This window comes from Capricornis sumatraensis, chromosome X (genome assembly GCF_032405125.1).
Source record: "Capricornis sumatraensis isolate serow.1 chromosome X, serow.2, whole genome shotgun sequence".
Taxonomy (NCBI): domain Eukaryota; kingdom Metazoa; phylum Chordata; class Mammalia; order Artiodactyla; family Bovidae; genus Capricornis; species Capricornis sumatraensis.
The window spans coordinates 124,263,363-124,286,074 of record NC_091092.1 but is presented as its reverse complement, the minus strand read 5'-3'; the positions used below and the strand labels follow the sequence as shown (position 1 = coordinate 124,286,074).

Here is a 22,712-nt window from a genome sequence, read left to right as displayed (position 1 = left end):
GAAAGATGGTCAGGCGAATAGAGTGAGAAGAATTCAGTGAAGGAGGTAGAGAGGTTGCAAGAGAAGAAAGTGGAAAAGTAAGAAAAAAAATTGTGAAGGGATTTGGGCTTGACCCTGAGGTCAAGGAAAAGTAGGATTCGTTGTTATTCTCAGTTCTTCACTCCATTCATACTACAGAAGTGACCATGGCTCCACAGTAGGCAGAGTGCACATCTCTGCCTTTGGGTTTAGCAATGTGACTCATTTTGGCCAATGGAAAGTTGTCAGAGAAGGCCAGAGGAAGCTTGAAGGAGCTCATTCAATTGGACTCCCCCTCCTGCGGTCCTGAGATCAGCTAAGAAAAGGATATGCTTTATGTAGTTGCTGCCCCTTCAGCCTGGGCCTTAGGATGGCAGATACTTGATGAACTAGACCTAAATCCAACTAGAAGTCTGGGGTCCTACCCAGCTGAAAATAGCCTTGGCTAGCTGAACTGCCACCAACCTACAGACCCAAGAGCGTGAAAACAGTTTTTCTTTTGGTAAGTCACTGAGACTTGGGATTGTTATATGGCAAAACCTGACTAACATACAAAACAGTGGCACAGTTTCCTAGAGGGGAGTGACATGGTCATAATTATAATTTAGAATGCTCCCTGGCTCCATTATAGAGAAGAGACTAAAGGAGAGAGAACAGGTTAGAAGAGGTGGAGAGACCAGTTGGGAGATAGTTTTGTTAATCCAGAGAGAAATGATGGTGGTCTTGCCTAGGGTGTCAGCAGGAAAGAACAGAGAGAAGCGCTGATAGCTGTTTGATATTCCTTTAGTGCAGTGTTTTTGTTTTGTGAGGTTTTTTCTTTCTAACATAAAACCTATTTTCCTCTAATACCACGATAAGCATAATCTCTCTAAGACATTAGAACTCAACAGCCTGTTTAGCAGTTCAGCTTCACTTGTTCATTCAGGTATTTATTCTACTGGCTTTTGTTGAATGCCTGCTGTGTGGCAGAATAATAAGATATGACATCCCTGCCATCCCAACGCCCACAGTACAGGAAGGCAAGACAGATATATAAACAAGTAATTGCAATATTATGTTGGAAGTACTATAATAAAAGTGAGAATAAAACCTACAGAAACAGGACTTCCTCAATGGTCCAGTGGTTAAGAATCTGCCTCCCAATGCAGGTGATGTGGGTTCGATCCCTGGTCAGGGAACTAAGATCCCACATGCTGCAAGGCAACTAAGTCCACACCCTACAACTAGAGAAGCCTGTGGGCCGCAACCAGAGAGAAGCCCACGCGCTGCAACGAAGACCCAGCACAACTAAAAACCAACAACAACAAAAACCCTACAGGAACATAGAGGCCAGTCCTTTCTTAATGTTCCTGGAGTCACTTATATTCATTCATGTGGGCAGGGGGGTTTGTCTCTTATATTCACTAATATATGTCAGATACCTAAAAGAATATGCCTAGCACCATATTTAGGAGATGACTAATAAATATTTGGGTTTTGTGCTTAGTTTCCCAACTTTGGCTCAAGTTCACCCTCCCATCTCTTTCCAGTCTGGACTACCTCAGATAGCACTCCCGGGAACCCAGGTGGTGGTCAACAGTTTTGAGTAACAAAGAGAGTATAGGAGGAAGACTGAGAAGACATCACACTGGACCACCAGGAAACTGCTACTGACTTCACATTTTTAAAATTTATTTATTTGCTGTGCCAGGTCTTAGTTGTATCACGTGAGATCTTTCCTTGCAGGGCACAGACTCTAATTGTGGTACTCCAGCTCAGTAGTTGCTGCACGTGGAACCCGTTGCTCCGCGGCGTGAAGAATCTTAGTTCCCCAACAGGGATCAAACCCGCATCCCCCCACATTGCAAGGCAGAGTCTTAACCAGTGGACCACCAGGAAAGTCCCTGCTGTTGACTTTTGAGGCAGAGTTTTGAGAGAGTGCTGGGATAGGAAACCACACTTCAAGTGTCCGCATCCTGCTGCTTGTGGTCTTATGTTCTCCATCAGTAGGGATCAGCATACTCACCATATGAACTGTAGATGCTGGAAAGAAGGTACACAGCTGAGAAGGGCTTAATGAATCCACCCTGGTCTAAGTCTGGCTCTTTGTTGTTACTGTCTGTGAACTTTCTCTCAGAGATCCTGATTCACACTAACCACGAGGGACAAAATCATACATATGAATATGCATCATGATTAATTTTTGTTGAGAAATAATAACTATTTTGTGGACTTGTTTTTTCTTAACTGTCTGATCAGTATACTTTTTCCTTTAAATAAGCTACATGGTGTGTCTATTTATCAGAAGGTGGCTTGAGGCATATGGAATTGGAGCAAAGAAAGAGAGTTTAAATACAATTAGGTTTTCCTAATCTGATTTAATTTCATGAAGTGTCCGGCCTCTTGGAGGGTATTTATTGAAACTTCCAGAACTGAAGGTGTACTGAGAGTACACAGGCTGCGGCTGGCCTGAAGGCACGGTGGGCTACTCATCCTGAACACTACTAGCCAGAAGGAGCTTGGTCATGAAGTTAGCGTGCTTCATTTAGCCAGTTTTAGAGACTGTCTCCTCACGACAGTGTATAGAAAGGCACTGCCCATATCTCCCTGCTCACTCTGTTTTTTTCTAGGGCTCCATTGCTGGCCACCCTTGTTTCTTTTTTTTTTTTTTAATGTATTTATTTTTCATTGAAGGATAATTGTTTTACAATATTGTGTTGGTTTCTGCCATACATCAACTTATATCAACCATAGGTATACATATGTCCCCTCCCTCCACCCTTGTTTCTGATTCACACTTGGGTCTCTATGAAGCCTCTGTAGGGAATTCACTCCATCAAGGCCCTGGGGCCTTCCCACGTGGAATGCTTCAATACAAAAGAGTAGACTAGGTGGATAAAATTTGTTTAAAGAAAAAAACAGCAAGCGAAGCAGTGCTAAATAAATGAAAATTTTGCTGGCCCTTCTTATAAAGCTGGATGTAGTACTATATAAGGCCGGCACACTGCTTTTTTTAATTTGTCTATTTATTTATTGGCTGTGTTCCCTCAGATCCTTATAGTTATGGAGGCTGCCTTCTCCAAGTGGGTTCAAAGGTGTACCCCTGACCCACGAATTTGCTTTCTGGGACTAGAATTAACAGGAGACTCTATTTCACATCCTGGCCCCAGCACATAATTGAGTTACTGCCTTGTTTGAGGTTTTGCTTACAGGGAATACTTTTTTGCTATTTCTCTTGAACTTTGGAGTCGATGCAGATTAGGGGCTGGCATTCAGCCATTACCTATAGATACTACCAGGCCAAGTAGCCAGTACCTCCTTGGGAATATGAATTCATAAGCCAAAATAACCAGATATCTGAAGAAGATAGATACCTCAAAAGGAAAATGGCAGACGGGAAACCAAGGCCGAAGGTCATGCAGCGCACCCCGGCCTCAGGCACTCCCACTCGGATTTTGCAACCCCATGGACTGCAGCGCGCCAGGCTTCCCTGTCCATCACCAACTCCTGGAGTCTACTCAAACTCATGTCTGGAGTCTACTCAAACTCATGTCCATCGAGTAGGTGATGCCATCCAACCATCTCATCCTCTGTTGTCCCCTTCTCCTCCCGCCTTCAATTCTTCCCAGCATCAAGGTCTTTTCCAGTGAGTCAGTTCTTCACATCAGGTGGCCAAAGTATTGGAGTTTCAGCTTCAGTATCAGTCCTTCCAATGAATATTCAGGACTGATCTCCTTTAGGACTGACTTGTTTGATCTCCTTGCAGTCCAAGGGGCTCTCAAGAGTCTTCTCCAACACCACAGTTTAAAAGCATCCATTCTTTGGTGCTCAGCTTTCTTTATGGTCCAACTCTCACATCCATACATGACTACTGGAAAAAACATAGCTTTGACTAGACAGACCTTTGTTGGCAAAGTAATGTCTCTGCTTTTTAATATGCTGTCTAGGTTGGTCATAACTTTTCTTCCAAGAAGCAAGTGTCTTTTAATTTCATGGCTGCAGTCACCATCTGCAGTGATTTTGGAGCCCAAGAAAATAAAGTCTCTCACTGTTTCCACTGTTTCCCCATCTATTTTCCATGAAGTGATGGGACCAGATGCCATGATCTTAGTTTTCTGAATGTTGAGTTTCAAGCCAACTTTTTCACTCTCCTCTTTTAGTTTCATCAAGAGGCTCCTTAGTTCTTCTTCACTTTCTGCCCTAAAAGGATGGTGTCATCTGTACATCTGAAGTTATTGATATTTCTCCCGGCAATCTTGATTCCAGCTTGTGCTTCATCCAGCCTGGCATTTCACATGATATACTCTGCATATAAGTTAGATAAGCAGGGTGACAATATACAGCCTTGACGTACACCTTTCCTGATTTGGAACCAGTCTGTTCTAACTGTCCAGTTCTAACTGTTGCTTCTTGACCTGCTTACAGATTTCTCAGGAGGCAGGTCAGGTGGTCTGGTATTCCCATCTCTTGAAGAATTTTCCAGTTTGTTGCGATCCACACAAAGGCTTTGGCATAGTCAATAAAGCAGAAGTAGAAGTTTTTCTGGAACGCTCTTGCTTTTTTGATGATCCAACAGATGTTGGCGGAGAAGGCAATGGCACCCCACTCCAGTACTCTTGCCTGGAAAATCCCATGGACGGAGGAGCCTGGTGGGCTGCAGTCCATGGGGTCGCTGAGTCGGACACAACTGAGCAACTTTACTTTCACTTTTCACTTTCATGCATTGGAGAAGGAAATGGCAACCCACTCCAGTGTTCTTGCCTGGAGAATCCCAGGGACGGGGGAGCCTGGTGGGCTTCCATCTATGGGGTTGCACAGAGTCGGACACGACTGAAGTGACTTAGCAGCAGTAGCAGCAGCAACAGATGTTGGCAATTTGATCTCTGATTCCTTTGCCTTTTCTACATCCAGCTTGAACATCTGGAAGTTCATGGTTCACATACTGTTGAAGCCTGACTCAGAGAATTTTGAGCATTACTTTGCTAGCGTGTGAGATGAGTGCAATTGTGCGGTAGTTTGAACATTCTTTGGTATTGCCTTTCTTTGGGATTGGAATGAAAACTGACCTTTTCCAGGAACCTGAGACAGAAGTAATCAAATCGACCTTTTCAGAGTACAAGTATTTCTTACATGGTAGTGACTGAAAAGATTCTATTATTCTACTCCAGGAAGATGCTGCTATTAGTCTACATGAAACAAAACTGAAACAGAGAATGAAAAACCGAGATGACTGGTTTATTGAAAGCCAATTGTATGAAAGAGAGCATCTACTTACGTGGTAGATGACACTCATGTTTACTTCCAGGTATATTCTTCTCTACTTCTAGGTATACAGAGGATTATACTCCTTCTGCCCTTTAAGTGAGGCACATCTATTTGACTACTTTAGGTTCATGAAACAGAAATGGAAGTAATGTGTGCATGTCTGGTCATAGGATTTTTCTGCCAGTGATAAACACTCTAGTCCTCTTTCTCTGCTGCATTAAATCCTGAGCCTCACTTTGAGAACTGGGCATGATAAAATGGAATCTGCATCAGTCTACCAATTTATGTTGGATATGTAGCACAAACAAAAAGTAAATCTTTGTCATTTTAAGCCAATGGGATTTTAGGGCTGGTTTCCCAAGCTTATCTTGGCTGATATAAGTTAGTGTCAAAAATGTAGAGTATAATGACCCAAGAAGTTGATGAGAAATAAATATTCTTGAAGGGAACACCAAACTCTAAAAATCTGAATACTTATATTTAACAACAAAATTGTTGTATTTTAAAATTAGTATTATCTAATATTTATAGTTCATGTTGATCCTGGTATCTCAGAAGTTTATTATATGACAGTGATATTCTGCTTCAGCCAAATACTGATTTTTAACATGTAGCTGTTTTTTTCAGGGGGGTGGGATCAAATCCATGCCCCTTGCAGTGGAAGTGTGGCATCTTAACCGCTGGACAGCCACGAAAGTCCCTAATATGTAGCTATTTTCCATTCAGCAAAAATGTATACTTGGTGCCCCTCTAAAAATATATGCTATATAAAATGATATGAATAAAAGCCTGACTTTGCATTCTTTAAGACAATTACTTGACAGAAACCTGAAACTATTTGTAAAGTAGATCACATTTATTCTAAGGAGAATACCTTGATCTTCTGGAATACAGATGGTTTTTACTGCCACCTTGCATCCTCTATCTTGTCTTTTCTGCTGCCACCAGCTGCCTTCCATGACTGATAAATTTCAGAAACCAGCAGGATTCTATTTAGTGTTTTGTTTTGACTGCTGGATCCCTAATGTGAACATCAAGTCAGTTGAATAAGTAAAAATTTAGGTTGGGAACAGAAAAACACAATCAACTCATTTCCTACATATTTTGGATAATCAGATAGCCACAAAGTATCTGTTTTTTTTTCCCAGCAAGTGGTCCAGACAAGGCTTTAGGCTAACAAAAGAGAAGCACTTTAATTCTTAATTTTCTCATCATAGGAAAAAACAGTTAAAAACTACAGTCCTTATACAAGAGCAAACAAAAGTCAGTTCAAATACAATAGTGTAGCAACAGTCTTAGTGTAGTTTTAAGCTTCAATAACTTCAGAAGTACAAACTCTATGAACTTACACATAACATCACTTGAAAAATAAAATTATTTAAATTTCTTTCATGTTTCTTTGGTCTCAGAAATTTTTGAACAGTAAATATAATTCAGTTTTTTGTTTCAGTCAATGTTTGCCTTCCTTTGGACTAAAAAATTTGAAATTTAAAATTATTCAAAATTCTCCAAGTTAAATAACTGTAAAAGAAATATAAATAAATTTTCAAGTGATGCTTTTTCAAGTTTGTAGCATTTATACTTCTGAAATTATCAAAACCTAAAACTGCATAAAGACTTTTGGGATACCTGTACATGGAAAACTGTGATATCACAGGGTGCTTGAATATAAACTTTTATAATTATACTCAGCTTTGTTTGGCTCAGAGGTTAAAGCCTCTGCCTGAAATGCGGTAGACCTGGGTTCGATCCCTGGGTCCGGAAGATCCCCTGGAGAAGGAAATGGAAACCCACTCCAGTACTCTTGCCTGGAGAATCCCATGGACGGAGGAGCCTGGTGGGCTACAGTTCACGGGGTCGCAAAGAGTTGGACACGACTGAGTGACTTCACTTGTTCAAAATAAATTGAAACATTTTATTACAACACATAAACACACATATATGCAAGAAGATGTAAAACTGAATCATAAGGTTTCTTGAAGCTTGGAAGAAATGGTGCTAAATTATTAAAACTTTAGGAAAAGTATGAAAGAGTGAAGCAAATGAGTAGCAGTATCTCTCATACAGGTTTCTTGTATTCACTGTATTTTTACTTTGCAAGAGGCTGAGGGGGCATTTTTATTTGGGATTCTTAAGATGGTATTCTCAATATTTTGGTATTAGTATTACTATTGCTGCTGATGCTTTTTCAGAGAGCTAAAACAAGTTTAACTTTTAAAGACACACACAACTCCATAAATATTAGTTTTCCTTCTCATTGGAAATCATCTAGTTGACTGGTTCTCAATCTTGCCTGCAAAGTAGAATGACCTGTTTAAAAAACACGGGGGCTTGGGTCCCATTCTGAGATTCTGATTAAATTGGTCTAAGCTATAGAACGGGCAACAGGGATTTTTAAAGTTCCCTGGTGATCCTAATGTTACAGCCAAGGTTGAGAACCACTGCTCCAGGCCAATATATAATCAAGTACATGCCAACATACAAAAATATGTAAGGGTGTTTAGAAATTTTTTTTTAACGTAGCACCAATCTCAAATTTTATAATGGAAAAGGTTGAGAAATGAACCTAAAGCTCAAAATATGTTGAACAAAATAAGCCAGACACAAAAGAGTACTTATTGTATGATTCTATTTACACAAAGTTTTTACAAAGAAAACGAGGGGTAGGAATAGGTGGAGGACGAGAGGGTTAACTGAGAATCGAGAGAAGAAAATTCCCGAGATGGAAACGTTCTCTATTTTGATTAGGGTACATGGAAGTTATCAAAACTCAGCGAAACAGTTGAAATCTGTATTGTAAATACAGTTGAAATCTGTAAATAACGTTTCAATAAAAAGAACGATTGAACATAATTAATTTAAATCTGGATACCTAAGACAGTCTGAGTGGCGGAGACGATTATTATTTCGGATGACCCCAAACTCTCACTAGATTAAAAGGAACTACACACCCCAGACCAGAACCAGAGAGAATGGAGACCTGACAGCAGGGAGGGCCAAAGACTAACAAATCGCTAGAGGGCTCGAAGCCGTAAACTAGCTGATGCCTAGGCTGTGGCGCCCAAGTGTTCCGCGAAAATAAGCCCCCGCGCACTTTTCCGGTGCGAGCATCGCGGGCCGAGTGTCCCACCAGAAGGATCCGGAAGGAAACGAGGCCACTACGAGAAAGGAACCCGTGGCAGCTTGGTCCCTGCTCAGATGCTGGGGCTGTAGGCGCCGCGCGGTCAGCTGGTTGCAGCTCGCAGGGAGGACGCCGGCCCTTGCCTTCCCTGCGCTGCCCCCGCCGCTGCCATGATTCCGGTATCGCTGGTGGTAGTGGTGGTGGGCGGCTGGACTGCCGTCTACCTGACCGACTTGGTGTTGAAGGTGAGGGCCTCGGGCCTAAGGCCCAAGCCCGTGGTGCTCAGGGTCAGGGCGCGGGACCCGAGGTCTTTTCCCCTGCCCTGTGCCTCCCGGAACGGAAGCCGTGCGGCCGGTGTCCACTTGCGGCCTTCCGCGTGGCGCGCGGTCCGGTGGAGTAAATAAAGCCCGGCTGGCTGCGGGAAGGGAGTGGCGACCTGCACGGCAGCCGCGGTCGCATTGCGGGGCTCCGTAGGCCCCGCAGCCTTCGGGTCCTGCCCGGGAGGCGCCGGTAGTGGGCTCGGGAGGGCTCGCCAAACCCCACCGCCCCTGAGAGGAAAATAAAATGTCTGCCTGAGAAAGGCATTGTTTGCCCTCGTTGTCTTTAAGGTCGCGACTCTCCAGAGAGTCTGGTAAATCAAGGTGTGATTTACATCAGTGGTTTCAGACTTTAAAGTGCGTACGATCGTCTGCAGTTCCGGTTAAAAAGCACATTCTGATTCAGCAGATCTAGGCCGGGGGCCTAAGATTCTGCATTTCTAGCCCGTTCCTTACTGCTGCCAATGCCGCTAGATAACTGACCCCACTTAAAAGTAGCGAGGATTTAGATAACTATTTACTTGAATTCTACTTTGTATCTTAGACGCCGTTTCTTCACGCTAACCTCCCCCCGCCCCCCCGGCCCCCCGGCCCCACCGGCCCCCCCGCCCCCGCCGTCCCCCCGCCCCCCCGCCGTCCCCCCGCCGCCCCCCCGCCGTCCCCGCCGCCCCCCCGCCGCCCCGCCACTTAATACCCGTCCCCCTCCGCCGCCGCAGACCGCTCGTACGCAGCCCATTCTTAAGTTACTTGGGTAGCGGGTATTAATTGTCTGACCACAGACTTCAAGCAGCCTTTTGAAGTTGCATATTGGGGGTTGGGGGTATTGTATGCGAGGAATGAAATCATGTAACTTCTCTAATATTTAATGAAAGTTCCAATTATGACTAGTTCAAACCTTCATGTTATGAATACCGTTTTAAATAGAATACTGTAGTTTAGTGTGTGTGTTTTAAGTTTAATGTTAGAATGAAATGATACTTAATGTTACTTTGTTGCATTTAAACTTGCAAAGTGTGTTAGCCACTCAGTTATGTCTGACTTCTGTAGCCCGCCAGGCTCCTCTGTCCATGAAATTCCCCAGGCAAGAATACTGGAGTGAGTAGCCATTCCCTTCTCTAGGGGATCGTCCCCACCCAGGGATCAAACCTGAGTCTCCCGCATTGCAGGTAGATTCTTTACCATCTGAGCCACCAGGGAAACAAAACTTGCGAAGTGTAAAGATAATACAGTAGAACCCTTAGAGCACGGGGCTGGACTTTGCCACTTCCTAACCATTGTGACCTTGGGCAAAAATTCTCTCTGTTCCTCTTATTTCTTCATCTTTAAAATAGGTGTAATAGTTGTAAAGACTTCCTGATATTGTAGAGAGGATTATGTTATTCATCCACGTAGAGCCCATTGTCACTCAAGCTGAGATTCGAGGACTGGCAGCACTTGCATCATCTGGGAAATTGTCAGAAATGTAGACTCTCAGGCCTCATTCCTGACCCACAGAATCAGAATCTGCATCCTCGTAAGATCCCCAGGTGCTTTCTCTCCACACACTTGGCATAGTGCTTAGCATGTCATAAGCATGCCAGTGCTTATTTACACAGTGATTTTGTCGTTTGGAAAAAACAAACTCACATGATTTTATGTTGCATATGTGACAGAAATCCAAAATAAAAGTAAAATTTTCAAACCTTTCTAGTCTAGTCCAGTGTATGAGGTGATCAGGATGTCACTTTAAGTTCAGTAACAGCTCTTAACTCCCTAAGAGAGCACTATTCCTTGAGCAGAAGTCCTAACTCTCATTCAAAGTATCTGCCTGGGGAATGGAGAAATCTTGGGTTTTAGGAGCCTGCACCTTTAGCTTCTCTGCTCCCAGTTTGGTCTGCTGTTTTATGCATAGTTTGTCTAGGATTTCCTCAGTAGACACCTGGAGGGGTGTGTCACTCTCCGTTTCCAAGTCCTAGAAAATAAACAGGTTTAAAACTTTACCTGAAGATTGAGAGCAGAGAACATTATGGATCCAAAGGCAAACACATACCTATATTCACACTCAGATCATATTTTATGACTGATAAGACTGAAATATCCTCTAGAGACAGAAATTTCTCAAATGGATGGGCATTTATATGACAAAATACTTATCATACTTACTATAACAGATAAGAGGTCAGTAGCAGTGTATATAAAGCAGCCTTATATTGTCCCAAATCCTACATTACTCAAGGACTTCAAACTTTCCTAATGGTAAAACTGTTTATTGAGCTGCATATAAGCAGCTGTCTCCCCAACCCCAAAGTATGTTAAGGAATTACTGAAATTAAGATGACTTTAGATAAATTTTGTATTTTTACATGGTCAAATCCAGGCTAAGTTCTTAGGGTTGTTGCTCAAAAGAGTATAGAAAGCACTGATTCCAAATAACCTGTCCCCTCTGTTGGATCGGCTGGGGTCTTTTTAAATTATAACACAAGACCTCTTGCTGTGTAACAAGGCTTTTAGACCTGTGCTGTCCTGTGTGGTAGCCACTAACTACATGTGGCCATCTAGCATTTGAAATGGGGCTAGTCCGAACTGAGATATGCTCTTAAGTGTAAAGTTGACATTGAATTTCAAAGACTTAGTGCATAAGTAAGTAAGAAAACAAATAGAATGTGTAATATTTCAATAATTATATTTCAATAATTATATTGATTATATTTTGAATGATAATATCTTGGTTATTTTTAGTTAAAAATACTTTAAAATTAATCTGTTTCTATTTGCCTTTTAAATTTTCTTGGCTACTGGAAAATTTTCAATTGCACATGTGACTCACATTATATTTCTTTTGGACAATGCTGTTCTAAGCAAACATTTTTTGCCCATGGGCCGTAATTTGCCGGACCCTGAGCTCAGCAGACCAGCTAGTCCAAGACTTATACTTTAATATCCTGAAAAAAATAGATAAATGTAAAGCTTTAAAAGTTATAAACATTTGATTAGTCACTATCTTGCTTTCCTGTAGAAAACACTTCTTTTTTAAAATTTTCTTAAACATTATAAATTGTTCTTCAAATTGAATGATGTAGAACTTTTCTTTCTCTCTCAGTCATCTGTATATTTTAAGCATTCTTATGAAGACTGGCTGGAAAACAACGGATTGAGCATCTCCCCTTTTCACATAAGATGGCAGACTGCTGTTTTCAATCGTGCCTTTTATAGTTGGGGACGGCGGAAAGCAAGGATACTTTACCAGTGGTATTCTTCATTTTCTCTTTATTGGTTTAAATTAGTAATTGTGATCCTGAGAAATACATGTTAAATGAATTGTTTCCATCGTTTTCAGTTTACTGAGTTTTAAAATGTTGACCATGTAAAAACTTTCTGGCTTTATATAAGTGTATGGGATTGCATCATCGTGCTTTGCACACATTCACAGTCAAGATTCTCTGTCTTGATCTGGGTGGTGGACACATGGGTGTACGTACATACATAAAAATTCAGTGAGCTGTACACGTCAGTCTTACACATTTTACCATGGAAGTTATACATCAATGGAAAGGCAAAACGCATATGGAGCATTTTCCACCAGGAAAACAATCTTAGAGAATTCTCTCCTCCATCATCACACATAGAAACAAGGGTTGTGGGAGTAATAGGGCTTCCAAAAGTCTACAGGCTTTCCTCTGTGCTTCGTCTGTGATACCCATCCAGAGGAAGGATATTTAAAATATTTATCCTCCTGTAAGGCCTATGCACAAACAAACGCCAGCCAGATTGCAGCAGCAGGGTCCTGGACTCCTTGGCTATGCTAGGCCTATCCCTTTAATTTAAAATATTTTAAAAGTCATAGTTTATAGTGTTTATGGTTAGGGGATTTATAATGCTCTCCGGGACACCCTAGAGACTGACAGTTTCTGTAGCTGAAGAAGTTTTAGTATGAGAGTAGAGGGTCTTTGTCTAAATTCCTTTTTGTTAAAAATTTAGCTCCAGCTGGAGTAGAGCTAAATATCAATAATGAGGTAATCAAAAAGCAGAAAACGCAAGAGCAGATCAAAGCAGACAAAACAGAAATAATAAAGAGCAGAAATCAATGAAATAGGAAGTATACAGTAGAGAAAATCAACAAAGCCAAAAGCTGATTCTTTGAAAAGATTAGTAAAATTGATAAACCCGTACCATGACTGATCAACAAAAAAAGAAAACAACTAAAAATCAGAATTGGAGGAAGAAATATTACTATAGATTCTGAGACTCATTTATTTATTTTGACTGTTCTACACAACTTGTAGAATTTTATTAATAGTTCCCCAAGCAGAGATTGAACCCAGGCCCTTAGCAATGACAGCATGGAGTGAGACTCATTTTGAAAGATGAAGCTATTGTGAACAGTTCTATACATATAAATTTGACAATTTAAATGAAATGGACAAGTTCCTTGAAAAAACACAGCTTATCAAAAAGTTAGAAAATGTAATAGATTATTCCCAACTGTAGAAGAATGACTTGTAATTATTAACAGTAGAAAAAACTGTTCTTAAGTTTTACCACATTACTAGTTTAAGCCCATGACAAAATTCAACTAAAATAAAATCCAAACAGTAGAATCAGTAGATAAAAAAGAATGGATTTCTATAATGTCAAAGAGCTTTCATAACTATGTGAGAATAAGATAAAAACAATGCTATGTAAATGAGAAAAACAATATGATTGGGAACAACATTCGGCCTCTTCAGTTATGTGCCATGCTGTGCCTGCTTAGTCGCGTCCCCAACTCTTCACAACCCAATGGACTGTAGGCCATCAGGCTCCTCTGTCCATGGGGATTCTCCAGACAAGAATACTGGAGTGGGTTGCCATGCACTTCTCTACAGGATCTTCCTGACCCAGGGATTGACTCCACGTGTCCTGTATGGCAGGTGGAATTTTTAGCACTGAGCCACCAGGGAAGCCCCCTTCAGTGATAAGAGAATTGTAAGTTAGAACTGCTTAAAGAGCCAAGTACCTGTGCTTCAGTCAAGTATCTGAAGTTCAGGTAGGAAAAAGAAGCAAGAGTTATTGACATTTTTAGACATTGTTTTGAAGCTATGAAATGTGGCTGGTTAACATATTTTTTAGTCCGTGGATTGTGAGGGATTGTACATTTATGTAATTTTTTTTCCTCTTGACAGGTTCAATTTTGGAATGGTGTTTGGCGTAATTGCCATGTTCAGCTCTTTTTTTCTTCTGGGGAAAACGCTGATACAGACTTTAGGCCAAATGATGGCTGACTCTTCTTATTCCTCCTCCTCCTCCTCTTCCCATTCTTCTTCCTCTTCCTCTTCTTCCTCCTCTTCCTCCTCCTCTTCCTCACTTTACAATGAACAGGTGCTCCAAGTTGTGGTAAGTGCCTTATTACTGCTCTAAGTAGCTTTGTTGAAACATAGATATAATATATTCCTTCTGGATAGCATAATTCCTATCCATAATATAAATGTGAAAATATATCAAAAGTCTTACAATCTCTCAAATTAGTTGCTTAAACAAAATCATTAGTAAGAATATAGCAAAGAATTGTTGCAATACATAGTAGGAGGAGGAAGAGTAGGAATAGTAATAATAGAACAAATGAACTACCGCCAAGACTGTGAACAATTACACAAGTATTAGATTTAATTCATGTTTTTTTTTTCCAGTGCAGATTTGTTTTTTTAAATTGAAATATAATTGCCATACAATACTATATAAGTTATAGGTGTGCAATACAGTGATTCACAATTTTTAAAAGTTGTAATCCATTTATGCTGCTGGTGCTAAGTTGCTTCAGTCGTGTCCAACTCTGTGCGACCCCATAGATGGCAGCCCACTAGGCTCCCCCGTCCCTGGGATTCTCCAGGCAAGAACACTGGAGTGGGTTGCCATTTCCTTCTCCATTTATAGTTATTATAAAATATCAACTGTATTCCCTGTGTTGTAAATTATATCCTTGTAGCTTATTTTATACCTAATTAGTAATTCATATTGTCTTCTTGAAGTGTTGAATAATTGTTACTGTCAAGGAATAAGCATACTGATTTAAAGTCTCTTTAATGTAGAAATAACTTGCATCTTAACCCTGTGCAAAGTGTTCCCCTTTACTCTTCATGGCTTTCAGACTGTAAGCAATAATATCCTTTTAATTAAAGGTAAAAGACCTTTTGAATGATCACTGTGATTTCTTGATGTGAAAAATAATATACTGAGTTGTACTTCTTTGACTGTAAGCTGCTTATTATAATTCCCACTTTAAGGAACATGTGTAGACCTATACCCTATCAATTCATGTTTCCAGAGTTTGAAAGGGTACTTTACCACCAAATACCTTTTATTTTAAATTTTTTTCATTAACAGTTTCCATTTCCATGAATCATGGATGTTACATTTTTAATGTAACAGACTGTTGCTGCTAAGTCGCTTCAGTCGTGTCCGACTCTGTGCAAACCCATAGATGGCAGCCCACCAGGCTCCACCATCCCTGGGATTCTCCAGGCAAGAACACTGGAGTAATTAGTGACTTTAAAAAATTGAAGTATAGTTGATTTACAGTTGTGTTAGTTTCAGGTGTACAGCATAGTGATTCAGTATTTTATTCTTATAGCAATCTAGGAATAAGTATTGTTGTTATCCCTGATTCACAGATGAGAAAACCGAGGCACAGAGCTATTAAGTCACTTGGCTGTGGTCACAGCTAGTAAATGATGGTTCCATCACTCACCTACCACTGACTTTAAGAAAGACCAATAATTTATCAACTATAAAGTAACTATAAAGTAACTTTGACTTGTATCTAAGAGATATATGGTGGAAGGTATAATGTATAGGAGCTAAGATGGGATATAGAGGCAGGGTCTGGTTTATGAAGGGCCATTCTAAAGAGTTTTTATTTTATCTATATAACAAGTCTATGTAAAATGGACTGGAGTAAGGTTTCACTGGAGATGAGGAGGCCATTTGAGAGGGCATTTGGAATAATTCATGTCAGAAGTTATAAAGATCTAAACTAAATTAATGATAAGAAGAATGAAGGGCTGGATTCAAGGGATCTTCTGAAGTGGAGTTCTCAGACCTCAGTGATTAAGTGAATGTGAGGCTGGAGGGAGAAGAAGGAGTTGAGGATGACTCTCAGGATACATGATTGGTTATTGTTTGCCAAGGAAGAGGATAGTAGAGAAAGAAGCAAGCTTAGAGGAAATATGATCACTGGCCTGTGACTGCTAGGATTAGAATAGGAAAAGGTTTTTTGTGTTTTGTTTTTCCTGTGGCTTTTTAGTTTTATTTTAGTTTAATGAGTTTTTTTTTGGGGGGGGGGGGTGTTTGTTTGTTTTAAAAGATATTTATTCAGCATCATAATCAGACTATTACATTTGGCAATCAATAGCATGGGTACAAAAAAAACTATGTTAAAACTCTTTATTGAAATGCTTTACACTTCCCACCAATTAGAAACTAAAATAGTTTGTGCAGTTAGTCACAAATATAGTCCTCGAGGTTTTTTTTTTTTTTTTTTTGCCCATACACATGAGCATTGTCTAAAACATGTCTTCTTCGAATCAGCAGGGCCCTGCCACCACTGTGCTTGACTGAGTTTACAAATCTCTTGTAACTTGTAGCTTCCTGGTCACTTCGCTGGCTCTCCTCTCTTGCTAAGCTTTGTTTCCTGGCAGTAATTAAAACCTCCCACTGCCATAGCTACTGCTGCTGCAGGAACCACTATAGCCACCTTGGTTTCATGGTTTGGCAAATTATTGGCCTCTGCCACCATAGGGGCCAGAACTTCTGCCTCCAAAGTTTCCTCCTTTCGTGGGTCCAAACTTTGAAGATTGATTGCTGTAATTGCCAGAATCATCATAGCTTCCGCCACCTCCAAACTGCTTCCATCATTACCAAATTCTCACAGCCACCATATCTACCACCACCATGGCTGCCACTGAAGCCACCTCAACCACTGACATTTCCTCCACAACCAAAGTTGACATTCCCACCAAAACCACCTCCATGACTACCACTAAAGTTTCCAGAACCACTTCTATGTCTTTGGCTGGATGAAGCACTAACCATCTCTTGCTTAGATACGGTTTTCCTTATTTCACAGTTGTGGCCATTCACAGTGTGGTATTTCTAAATGACAATCTTGTCTATGGAGTCATGGTCATCAAAGGTTACAGAAGGCATTCTTTCTGCTGTTGCCTCAGTCACTTTTTTCCCCCCATACTGTTCAAAATAACATGTTAGGTGCTGTTTTCATTATCTTCTTTGATGCCACCAACAAAAATCTTTTTCACAGTTAAGTGGGCACCAGGTCTTTGAGAATCTTCTCTTGAGACAGCCCTCTTTGGTTCCACAACTCTTCCATCCACCTTGTGTGGTCTTGCATTCATAATCGAATCCATCTCCTCCACTGTGGTGTATGTGACAAACCCGAAGCCTCTGGAGTGCTTGGTGTGTGGATCCCTCCTTACCACACAGTCTGAGTGTCCTCCAAAGCTCAGAATGGCTCCTCAGACTCACAATTGGTTGTTTCAAAGCTCAGACCTCTGATGAAGAGCTTCTGCAGGCTTTCTGGGCTCTTTGATAGACTCCAACTTAGACTTGACTATAGTGGAGGAGACTTCAGTGATGCTTACGTGGCATCATCCACAGGCACAAAGAAGCTAACAAGCTTTTTAAATTAATTTTTTATTTGATAAATTTGACATATTATAATTTGTAAATTTAAGGTATACAGCATATTACTTTCATACATTTATTTATTGTAATATTGCCATTGGAGCAATATCTATCAGATTATATTATTATAGTATAGTATTATTGATTTTAGTCTTTATACTGTGCGTTAGATCTCTGTGGCTTATTTGCCACTCATTGCAATTTTGTACCCTTAAACGCTCATTCTTATCAGCACCCCCTATCTTCTGGTAACCACCATTTTACACTCTTTTTTTTCTTTTTAACAGATTGGACTTTTTTAGATTCTATGTATAAGTGATACCATTTAGTACTTGTTTTTCTCTGACTTATCTCACTTAGCATCATGTGGTCAAGGTCTATCCATGTTGTTGCAAATGGCAGGATAGCTTCCCTTCTCATACATGAATAATATTCTCTTGTGTATGTATATTGCTACATTGTTTTCATCCATTCATCTATTGGTGGTCATTTGGGTCATTTCCATAATCTTTGCTATTGTGATAAATATCAGTTCAGTTCAGTCACTTGGTTGTGTCTCACTGTTTGCAGCCCCATGGACTGTAGCACGCCAGGCTTCCCTGTCCATCACCAACTCCTGGAGTTTACTCAAACTCATGTCCATCAAGTCTGTGATGCCATCCAACCATCTCATGCTCTGTCGTCCCCTTCTCCTCCTGCCTTCAATCTTTCACAGCATCAGGGTCTTTTCAAATGAGTCAGTTCTTCACATCAGGTGGCCAAAGTGATAAACATAGATATGCATATACCTCGTCAAAATATTTTCATTTCCTTTGGGTGTATACCCAGAAGTAGAATTGATTGATCATATGTTAGATCTATTTTAACTTTTTGAGGAACCTCCATATTGTTTTCCATAGTAGTTGGACTAATTTATATTTCCACCAACCGTGCGTTAGGGTTCCTTTTTCACCACATCCTTGCCAACACATGTGTTGTCTCTTCTTTCTTTTTTAAAAAAAAATTTATTTGGCTGTGCTAGTTCTTACCTGAGACATGCAGGATCTTAGTTTCTGCTTGCAGGATCTGGTTTCCTGATCAGGCATCAAACCCAGAACCCCTGCACTGGGAGCACCAGGGAAATCCCTCTTCTCTGCTGATGATAGCCATTCTAACAGGTGTGAGGTGTTATCTCACTGTGGTTTTGATTGGCATGTTCCTGATGATTAGTAATGTTGAACATTTTTTCATGTGTCTTTTGGCCATTTTGAGGTCTTCTTTGGAACTAGTACTTCTGCTCATTTTTTAATCAGATTGTTGGGGAAGGGGTTGTTTGTTTTTGTTAGTTGTTTATATATTTTGGATATTAATCTCTTATCCAGCACATGGTTTGCAGAAATTTTCTCACATTCTGTAGGCTGCCATTGATTGTTTCTTTTACTATGCAGGAGCTTTTGAGTTTAACATAATGTCATTTGTTGATTTTTCCTTTTATTGTTTGTGCTTTTGGTGTCATGTCCAAAAAAAGTCATTAACTGAATGGCAAAGTGATATTTAGAGGAGAAATTATTTCTTTTGTTTTCTTTTCCACTTATTCATAGAGCTCACAAAATATTGACTCTGTTAGGAGAGCCATGCATTGGAGCCATTAAGAAGTCCACTGCCCTCTGTATATCTACCTGGCATGTTTTTGTTTAGGTTTGTTATATCTCCTGACTTTGATATGAGCGCTTGTAGCTCAAAGAACTAACTTTCTGTTTATTCTGTAATTATCTATGGCCTCATTCAGTATTAATTCCCAAAAACCTGACACTCTATGTTATTGAGAGATCAGTATTCTGGTACATCTAATGCCCTCTGTGATCATGGCTGAGACAGATGGGCAGTCAAGTACCATTGCCAGCAAATAAGACCTACCATCTATTGGTATAGTCACATACTCAAATCCTTACCTTATTTCATTATTAAACCCATTGACATAATAAGGAAAAGGAATCAATATCCTATTGGGTCAAGCCTACTGATTTATTTGAAATAAAGGTAAGATAACCTGAATAATTTATGATATAGAGGAAATGTATGAGAATCTTAAGTACATCAGTTTAGAGAGGTATCAGAGATAAGAAAACTATAGGTCTGAATAGACAGATACCTGGCAACATGGGAAAGGAGCAGATATGTAGAAAAAGGTACACTGATGTTGGCCTTGGAGTACACAGTGAGGCAGGGCAAGGGCTAATAAAATTTTGCCAAGAGAATGCACTGGTCATAGCAAACACCCTCTTCCAACAACACAAGAGAAGACTCTACACATGGACATCACCAGATGGTCAATACTGAAATCAGATTGATTGTGTTCTTTGCAGCCAAAGATGGAGAAGCTCTATACAGTCAGAAAAACAAGATCAGGAGCTGATTGTGGCTCAGATCATGAACTCCTTATTGCCAAATTCAGACTTAAATTGAAGAAAGTAGGGAAAACCACTAGACCATTCAGGTATGACCTAAATCAAATACAATGGAAGTGACAAACAGATTCAAGGGATTAGATCTGATAGACAGAGGACCTGAAGAACTATGGATGGAGGTTTATGACATTGTACAGGAGGCAGTGATCAAGACCATCCCCAAGAAAAAGAAATGCAAAAAGGCAAAATGGTTGTCTGAGGAGGCCTTACAAATAGCTGAGAAAAGAAGAGAAGTGAAAGGCAAAAAAAGGAAAGATATACCCATTTGAATGCAGAATTCCAAAGAATAGCAAAGAGAGATTTTAAAAAAAGCCTTCATCAGTGATCAGTGCAAAGAAATAGAGGAAAACAATAAAATGGGAAAGACTAGTGATCTCTTCAAGTAACTTAAAGATACCAGGAGAACTTTTCATGCAAAGATGGGCAGGTCCTTGATGCATGCCCAAGGACAGAAATGGTATGGACCTAACAGAAGCAGAAGATATTAAGAAGAGTTGGCAAGAATACACAGGAGAACTGTTCAAAAAAGATCTTCACGACCCAGATAATCACGATGGTGTGATCACTTACCTAGAGCCAGACATCCTGGAATGCAGAATCAAGTGGGTCTTAGGAACCATCACTAAGAACAAAGCTAGTGAAGGTGATGGCATTCCAGTTGAGCTATTTCAAATCCTGAAAGATGATGCTGTGAAAGTGCTGCACTCAATATGCCAGCAAATTTGGAAAACTCAGCAGTGACCATAAGACTGGAAAAGGTCAGTTTTCATTCCAATCCCAAAGAAAGGCAATGCCAAAGAATGCTCAAACTACCACCCAGTTGCACTCATCTCACACTCTAGCAAAGTAATGTTCAAAATTCTCCAATCCAGGCTACAACAGTATGTGAACTGAGAACTTCCAGATATTCAAGCTGGATTTAGAAAAGGCAGAGGAACCAGAGATCAAATTGCCAACATCCATTTGCTAGATAATAGAAAAAGCAGGAGAGTTCCAGATAAATGTCTACTTCTGCTTCATTGACTATGCCAAAGCCTTTACTGTGTGGATCCCAACAAACTGGAAAATTCTTTTTTTTTTGGAAAATTCTTAAAGAGATGGAAATACAAGACCAACTGACCTGCCTCTTGAGAAATATGTATGCAGGTCAAGAAGCAACAGTTAGAACTGGACATGGAACAACAGACTGGTTCCAAATTCGGAAAGGAGTACGTCAGGGCTGTATATTGTCACCCTGCTTATTTAACTTATATGCAGAGTACATCATGAGAAATGCCAGGTTGGACGAAGCACAAGCTGGAATCAAGATTGCCGGGAGAAATATCAATAACCTCATATATGCAGATGATACCACCCTTATGGCAGAAAGTGAAGAACTAAAGAGGCTCTTGATGAAAGTGAAAGAAGAGAGTGAAAAACTGGCTTAAAACTCAACATTTAGAAAACTAAGATCATGGCATCTGGTTCCATCACTTCATGGCAAATAGATGGGGAAACAATGGAAACAGTGAGAAACTTTCTTTGGGCTCCAAAATCACTGCAGATGGTGATTGCAGCCATGAAAGTAAAAGATGCTTGCTCCTTGGAAGAAAAGTTTTGACCAACCTAGACAGCATATTAAAAAGCAGAGACATTACTTTGCCAACAAAGGTCTGTCTAGTCAAAGCTACAGTTTTTCCAGTAGTCATGTATGGATTGAGAGTTGGGCTATAAAGAAAGCTGAGCGCGGAAGAATTGATGTTTTTGAACTGTAGTGTTGGAGAAGATGCTTGAAAGTCACTTGGACAGCAAGGAGATCCAACCAGTCCATCCTAAAGGAAATCAGTCCTGAATATTCATTGGAAAGACTGATGCTGAAGCTGAAACTCCAGTACTTTGGCCACCTGATGCAAAGAACTGACTCGTGAAAAGACTGATGCTGGGAAAGATTGATGGTGGGAAGAGAAGAGGACAACAGAGGATGAGATGGTTGGATGGCATCACCAACTCAATGGACATGAGTTTGAGTAAGTTCTGTGAGTTGGTGACGAACAGGGAGGCCTGGCGTGCCACAGTCCATGGCCTCGCAAAGAGTCGTTCAAGATTGAGCAACTGAACTGATGTTCTTGAAAAGAGTTGCTTAATAGGATCTGAGTAGAGAGAACTTCCGATAATGAGCATCATAAAAATGTACATATCCTCTGACCATTTATTTCCACCTCTGGAACTCTAGGTTAAGGAAATCATTCCAAATTATAGAAAAAGTAGTATTTATCAAGCTTTTTATCCTAACCTTTATGAAGAATTGGAAACAACCACAATACATAATTGAGGATTGCTTAAATTATGGGATTGTCATTCAGGGTAATTTTATGAGCACATTAAAAATGATGACTATGAAAGCTAGTTTCTTAATTAGAGAAAGAACTCTTAGAATCAATGAATTTAGAAAGCAGTCCAAGCAGCATGGTTTGAATCTCTTCTTCAGTTACTAAAAAAAGGCTTCAAAGTGAAATCCCTTTGTTATACACAAAAAGAAACTGTAATTGAATTAAAATTAAACTGTGAAATTAAAAAAGACCTTGAAAGGAGAAAAATCAAGTTTCTGTTTATAGGAACACAGAATGAGAAAGACATGCATAAAATTAATGGCAAAACCATGACTATAGATATATTTGACTCCATAAAAATTTTTATGTATAAAAAACCAAAAGCAAAATAAAAAGACAAAAATCGTGGGACTACATCTATGGCATGAATCACAGAAAACAGATGATTGATATTTTAAGTGTTCTTACAGTCAATAAGAAAACACAGTACTCTAAGGAGAAAAAGAAAATAGACAAGTCAGGAGTAGGCTACTCAAAAAAGATCTCCCAGTGGTCAAAAAGTAGGGGAATGGGTGTTCAACTTAATAAGCATCAAAGAAAT

The 22,712-nt window shown here is 40.1% G+C and overlaps 1 protein-coding gene and 1 pseudogene across 1 annotated transcript in view; one reads left to right on the top strand and one right to left on the bottom strand.

The window, feature by feature from the left end:
- The first annotated feature begins 8,528 nt into the window (after nt 1–8,528).
- MBTPS2 (membrane bound transcription factor peptidase, site 2) overlaps nt 8,529–22,712 on the top strand; it is a 43,977-nt gene continuing 29,793 nt past the window's right edge. Inside the window, exons 1-3 of the mRNA XM_068962285.1 lie at nt 8,529–8,628; nt 11,780–11,928; nt 13,842–14,052. Of these exons, the coding sequence (XP_068818386.1) occupies nt 8,554–8,628; nt 11,780–11,928; nt 13,842–14,052 (435 nt within the window). The 5' untranslated portion in view covers nt 8,529–8,553. The remainder of the gene's footprint in view (nt 8,629–11,779; nt 11,929–13,841; nt 14,053–22,712) is intronic.
- Nucleotides 16,356–18,392, bottom strand: LOC138071032 (heterogeneous nuclear ribonucleoprotein A1-like; annotated as a pseudogene).